Consider the following 7,480-nt stretch of genomic DNA (forward strand, 5'->3'; position numbering starts at 1 on the left):
AAATAGATTTAATTTAAAATTCTAAACAATTGGATTCAACCAAGAAGAAGAAGAGATGAGTTTCCAACAACAAAATGTAATGCTTGAAAAAAATTCAGTAGTTGATATTTAAAAAAAAAGTTGGTATTTAGGACAAAAACTGATTAATTTAAGTAAAAATGTCGAATTTCTGATAAAACAGTTAAAGTTTCACCCAAGACAGATTTTTTAGTCAAAAAAGAAAAAAAAGTCAAAGTATTGTGGAATTTTTAAGCCAAAAAGTCTAATTTTCTACATAATACGTGAACTAGCAACAAAAACGTATTACTTTTCAAGAAAATTATTTAATTTTTAAGAAAATAATTAAAGTTTTACCCAAAAAGAGTGAATTTTTCACTAAACAAATATTTTATTTTTTGAAACTATCAAGGTTGTAATATTTTAAAGTAATAAGTTGAAGTTTGTAACTGGAAATACCGGTTTCGTTCCCTGTTGCGATCATTTATTGTCAATTTTATTTTATTGCAATTGACTAATAACATTATTTAAATCGAGCCAAAATATTCATTTTCAACCATTTTTTTTTCATATAGTAAAATCGTTATTTCTATCTCAACCTTGACTTGAAAATAATACAATAAGAGTAAAACAAATATTCAAATGTGAAGTAATAGAAAAGTAAAATTATGAGAAAATATGATATAAATAAAAGAAATTTCCTTTCATCAAAATAATATTTATATTTTGAAATTTGTGTAATTTTATAAAACAATAAATTGCATTAGGAATCAGATTTTTTTAAGGATGCTGTTTCGAAAAACCAATTGTTTCATATTTAAAATGAATTTTAGCATTTTACAAGGTTTTCTTGAGTGGTTAAAATTTCAGAAAAGTACGTTAAGTAATTACTGGATGCCCCTTCAATAGAAAATGGCTTTTACCTACTCAAGTTTGCTAAAATTTTTACCTTATCTTTTGATGCGTTCTGCAAACATAACGCAAGAGCACAATTATTAGTCAAAGTATCAGACGACGACAGAAAATAAAGCGAAAATTATTTTATTACTAAACAAATATCTCGAGGATTTATGACCTCAACATTCATCGAAATCTCCAGTAAATTTGAATAATCTCGTCCCAATCCAAAAAGAGTTTGCATCCCCTAACACGAACTTTTGACATTTGCATACATTTTACTAGAGTTTTCGCGCATGCTTTCAGCTAGCAATGACAAAACATCGATCAATAAATGGTGTGACATTCTCACGTGTCGATAAAAATGACAAACGATTCATTTTTTTAACAGCTGCTACATAATTGATGTTTCTATCTTAGATTCTACAAACGATCTTCTTTTCAGAAAACTATCCATTTTTGCAGATAGCCAAGAGTGTTTCTAGATCAAGAAACTTTAGCTACATTCCTAATTGAGATAATTAATAACCTTAAATTCAAATTTGTTTGACGTGAGTTAGACCATTTGAGAACATTCTAGAAACTTAGCACAGACAAGAACCACTTCAGTTGCAGAGTGTTCTCGAAGTCGGTAATGTAGGTTCCGTGGTCTAGGAAACCCCCTGAAATTTCCCGAAATTTATAATTAAGAAGATTTTTTTTTATTATTTAAAAATGAAAGTTGTTTTATTATTGACACGTGAGAGTCAAAAAAAGCTTTTGGACGAGACAGCATTCCTGCACAGTTACAGCCTTGAAGCTTGGCAGAAAGAGTGTCAACTGAAAAGAGCCTTTGGCATGATTAGATGTGTCTTTTTTTTCTTCCAAATAAATGGCCTGTTTAAAAGAGGAGCATTTTATTAATTTTGTTTGCTTGATTTGTGCGAATAGTTTGAGAGATAAAGAGAAAGAGAGTGAAAAAAGGAGTGATGGGAAATAACTAGTTTCTTTTTATTATTTAATGTAACTGGTTACTGTTTCTTTAATGAAGTTACTTTGGAAGCTATGCCAATCGTTACTTTTGAAATGTATTTTACGAATATTTTTCTACGACAACTATATTTTATTTTTTATTTTTTATATTGCTTTTCAAAGAATTTTTTACTTTCTATCGAATGAAAAAGTCTCAATGCTGAACGCTTTTCCAAAACTTAGAAAATTCTTCAGAAAACCACTATGCACTGTGCATTAAATTCTAAAGAGTATTTAGCTCAGAAAAATTTATTTTTCTTATTTATCCATTTAAATTTTTTGCTCACTACATGAAAAAAGTTACTTTTGATTTAAAAACTTTTTGTGCTAAAATAACTGCTTGGCTAGGCTTAACCTGGTCCTAAATTAATTCATGTGAACTCACATGATAATAATGAATTTTGTATTGACTCATTAAATTTTGATAAATAAATTTGATGAAACTTTGATAGCAATATTATTATTGATAGAAAGAATTTTCATTTGCCTAAACTTCTTATTAATAAAATAGGACTTTTAGTTTACATTAATGGTCTGAATTGCTACAGATATTCCTAAAAATACTAAATGTTTGATAATATTTCATGAAATGTAGCAATTTGAACGTTTGGTAATAATAATTATAAACAAATTTGGAATTTTGGACTACGGAAGCAGAAAAAAATGACTTATTATTAAAAATGGCTTGAGATTGAGTTTGTTATGATTGAATAAAAATATTTTTCACAGGTATATTCATCAGTCAATTTTTATTAATATTTATGTCTGAAATTGATTGTCGATTTAGTTTGAATTTAATTAAATGGAAAGAAAGATTTTTTTTATGTCAGAATATAAATTCTTTGCGTTTATTTATACTAATTATTCATAAAAATTTAGATTATTATATTTTAAGTAATAATATATAAAAAATATTATTTTTAGCAAAATATGCAGAAAATTAGAAAATCAAGGGAAATATAATTCTGAAAAAACCTCATATTTTAATGTATTTAGCCACAAAAGCTGTTTATAACAATGGTTATTGTTAACTTTTTTTTATTATTTTGTGATTGAATGTCGTTTCTATTTTATACGATTTAACAAATTAGTTTTAAGAGATTATTTTAAAATATTTTAAAACATTTTGAAATATTTCAAAAGATTTGCAATATTCTTGAAAAGGAAGCTGGTACAATTTCAAGCAATTTTTTTAGGATTTAAAACATTTATGAGGATAACCGAATTATATTAAAACATGTTAAAAACTTTTGCAAACCGTTCAAAACAATCTGTAGGTTTTTGATGATTTATAAATAAAGCTTGAAATGTTCTATTAAGGATTCTATGAATCATTTCTTAAATTATTTAGAAATTTTGAAAATGCTAAAAATGTTTTAAATCTTTAAAAGATTGGGAAAAAATTTAAATCTTAAAAGCTTTTTCGAAGTTTAAGGTGATTTCGAAAGATAAGAAAAATAATTTAAATCTTGTAAAGATTTCAAAAACTTTTAAACAAAATTTAGATTTTTAAAGATTTTTTAAAAATATTTACTAGATTTTTAAGAATGTTCATTGGTTTTAAAGGAATATTTCCCCCCCTTTTTCAGAAAGTAGAAGAAGATTTCAGAAAAATTGCAAAAGATTGATTCAAATATTGAAAAAATATCAGGAAGATTTTAAGAAATATTTTTTAATTTCAAAAATTTTTCCAAATTTTGTGAACCATTCTAGTTTAAATAATATTTAGGAATTGTAGAAGCCTTGAAGAGATCACAAATATTTCTAAGCTTCAAAAGTTTTTTTTAATTTTATAAAATATTTTAAGATTTCTTTAAAACTTCTGAAACTTCCAAATATCATTTAAAGTCGCTTGAATATTTCCTAAGATTCAGTCGAATCCTGTGAAATTAAAAAATTTTTGTTTAAATTTTCTAGATTCTGTCTCATTAAGAAAAAGTGCTTATAATTTAATTTGAAGTAGTAGTTGGGCCAAAAATCAGATATATGGAAACAATTTTTTCATGATTTTAAGAAATTAAATAATATTTTCCGTCATATTTTATGAAATACATGCTATTCCATACACATTTTATATTTCCAGTTTTTAAAATAAGTCAATATTTTTAAAATTTTTGTATTCATTTGACAAATTTATTCCACAAAGAATAATATTAATTATTTCACCCAAAAGAAATTTGAATTAGAAATTGGAAATAGCAGAGTTGTGGAGAATATTTTGCCCAACAAAAATTATTAAAATTCTTTAAATAAGTATTTCTAAAATTTAAAAAATCCTAAAAATGTTAATGTTTTTTAACATTTCTTATTTTAGAAATTCCTAAAAATTCTCAAATATTCCCAGCATACGAAATGTTCACAATTTCTCACATTTGGAAAATTTATTAAACAAATTTAATGTACGAAAATTAAAAAAGAAATTCAATTTTCAAAGTTTTGTTTACAATTAACAACATTTTCTACACTTTTGAAACTTTCCAAATCTCTAATTTTAGAAAATTTTAGAATTTTTATAAGTTCTAAAACTTTTAGAACTAAAAAAATTTTTCACATTGGGTAAATCAAATTTGAGGAATTAACCCCAATATCTAAATTTCTCACAACTTACAAACTTTTGAAAATATAAAATTTTTGAAATTTTGAATCCTCAAAAATTACAAAATTTTTAGTGTATATATGATTTAAAAATTTTATAAAATTTCTGAAATTTCTAAAATGGTAAAAAAGTTTTTGAGTTCAAAAGTGTTGAATTTCTTACATTAGAAAATTCTAAGAAATTTATAAAATTTTCAACATTTCTGTAACTTTCAACTTCAATTCTTGAAATTCAGCAATATTTCAAAAATAGTTAAGAATCGATAGTTAACAAAACAAATGAAAAACATTGTGAGAATTATATATTTTTGTAATATTAATAGTTTTTCCATTAAAAATAATGATTTTTTGTTGAAATGACATAATCAGTAACATTATTTTGATTTTAAAAATGCTTGAAAAATTGTTTCATTGAAAGATCCGTTTTTTGGCACAACAGCTAACTTAATCTAAAATTTAAGTGTTCCAAAACTCCCAACAAATAAACTCCAAGTCTCAATTAATAACAGTTTTGGGGGTAGCCTAACACAGCTCTTGTTACTAAATCGGTACTTTTAAAATATAGAAAGTCAGGGCCGCCTGCACGCTCTCCTATTGGAATGCATAATATTGCGCAATATTCTCGATTGAGTACTCGCGCAACGCGTCCCTTCCATAAAATACAAAAGTTAGTAAAAAAAAGTGATGAAAGTCACCTTTTTCGCACAAGTAACTGAAAATATAAAATTTTGAAATGGTAGCAAGAAAAATAACCAGTTACATTTTTCACGATTTGACGATTACGATTACTAGTGGTAAATTTAAAAGAGTAACTTTCCCATCACTGGAAAAAATAGAGAAGAAAGAGGTAAAAAGAATAAAAATCTTGTGAGCAAAGCGCTTCGGCGATTATGATTATGTATATAGTACTATAAACGGAGTGAGGAGTAATTCGATAATACGTTGTAAGCCATTCTCACCTTCTTGCGCCACTTACTCGCCCGATAAATTGCTTTCCAAATATTTTACAGGCTACGTACTACTCGCAGTGTGCTCGCAGTGAAATTTTATTTCCGTTCGACTGCTCGCGAAAAATGCATCAAAGGCACCGGCCCTTCAACTTTATTAAGAGGGCCGTGAAAATTGGATTAGCTTGCGACTAGTATTATAGTAGAGATAAGACAGATCAAGGCGAAACAAGAAAAAGAAAAAAGAAAAAGAAAGATAAGAGTCAAGTGAGAGAGATAAAGTGATCTTAATTTGTGCGAAGATATCGATATCACCTTCATTTTATTTAATCTCATCAAATACAATATTTTTTGGAAAGACAGAATTTTTTTTCAGGAAAATCCACCTGACTAGAAAAAACGAGATTCATCCAACTGAGTTTGACGCCTCCCTATTAGCGTTAATTAAGTTTAATTAATAATTTATTATGTACCAAGAATCAAAAGTGAAACTTTTTCAAAGCGTGCTCAAAAAATCTATTCGACGTAAAAGTCCCCTTTTTAGCAGATTTGACAAGTTTTAAATAAAAAAATGCAGGTTGTCAGATTCGATTGGAACAATCACGCTTTCTGTTCATTTTCCAAAATTTTAGAAATATTACAATTTTTAGAAATATTGATAGTTTCTAAAATTAGAGATTTTAAAACGTTTGAAATTTCTAAATGTAAAATATTTATAAATTTTGATGATTTCTAGATTTTAGATTATCAATATTATAGAAATGTTGATAATTTCTGAAAATGTTAGAAATATCTAACATTTCTAGAATTAGAGATTTCGAAAATTACAAAAATGTTGAAAATTTTATTAATTTCTTCAAATTTCATAATGTATGAAATTGAACACTTTTGAACTCGAAAACTTTTTGACCATTGTAGAAATTTTATAAATTATTAAAATTATATGCACTAGAAGTGTTATAAACTGAAAATTTTGGAATTTATAAAATCAGAAATTTACCAAATTTAGAAAGTTCGATAATTTCTGAAATTTTAAGAATATTTAAAATTTCTAAAATTTTGTATATTCAAAATTTTGAAAAATTCGGAAATGTGGTTAATTTCTCAAATTTAATTCACCCAATCTTAGAAAATTTTGTGATTCAAAAATTTTTAGAACTTATAGAAATGTGGAAAATTTCTAAAATTATAGATTTGGAAGGTTTTAAAAATTTAGAAAATGTTGTAAATTCTGAACAAAATTTAAAAAATTGATTTTTTTCAAAAGTTTCGTACATTAATTTTTTTGATAAATTTCACAAATGTGAGAAGCTGTGCACATTTTATACACTGTGAATATTTTAGAATTTTTCAGAATTTGTAAAATAAGAAATGTTAAAATATTAAGAAATTTTGATAATTTCATGAATTTTAGAAATGTTGAAAAATTCTTCAATTTGATATCTTAAAAGTTTTGGGAATCTACAAAGTCTTATAATTGTGAAAAGCTTAGAAATCCTTGTAATTTCTAAAAAAAAAAATTTAATTTTACAGTCATTTAGAAATTTTGATAAATGATCGCTAATTTATTGATAATTGGTTCTACAAATTTGAGCAATTCCACAAATTTCATAAATATTACAAATTTGTAATAAAAATTCAGAAATTTTGGAAAGAACATACATTATGACAATTTTTAGTTTCTATAATTTCTAAAATTTTTGAGAATTCCTAAAATCAAAAATTTTCATTTATACAAAATTTTGATAATTTCTTAAATTCAGAGATTTTGAACTACATTTCTTAATTTTTGAAATTTTTAAATTTAAAAAACTTTTTAGGTCTAATAAAAATTCCTAGTAATATGAAAATATTAAGTAGCTAGTATAAGACGTATCAAGATAAATTTATTTTTCCAAAAAAGAAAAATCCCGAATTTTGTTAACTAAATGAAATAATTAACAAAATGGAACATTTCCGAAAAATGTGATATTCCGAAATTTCAAATTACTGCAGATAAATGAGACTGCCGAAAGTATTTATTAATTGATATT

The 7,480-nt window shown here is 25.0% G+C and overlaps 1 protein-coding gene across 17 annotated transcripts in view; it reads right to left on the reverse strand.

The window, feature by feature from the left end:
- Nucleotides 1-7,480, reverse strand: part of LOC117168765 (troponin I) — an 85,347-nt gene that overhangs the window by 28,161 nt on the left and 49,706 nt on the right. For 12 of the 17 annotated variants that reach the window (XM_033354529.1, XM_033354530.1, XM_033354536.1 and 9 more), the window contains one exon: nucleotides 947-964. The exons of the other annotated variants lie outside the window; for them this stretch is intronic. In XM_033354529.1, coding sequence (XP_033210420.1) covers nucleotides 947-964 — 18 coding nt within the window. The remainder of the gene's footprint in view (nucleotides 1-946; nucleotides 965-7,480) is intronic. 17 annotated transcript variants of the gene reach the window in all.

The sequence above is a fragment of the Belonocnema kinseyi genome, chromosome 3 (assembly GCF_010883055.1).
Source record: "Belonocnema kinseyi isolate 2016_QV_RU_SX_M_011 chromosome 3, B_treatae_v1, whole genome shotgun sequence".
Classification (NCBI taxonomy): domain Eukaryota; kingdom Metazoa; phylum Arthropoda; class Insecta; order Hymenoptera; family Cynipidae; genus Belonocnema; species Belonocnema kinseyi.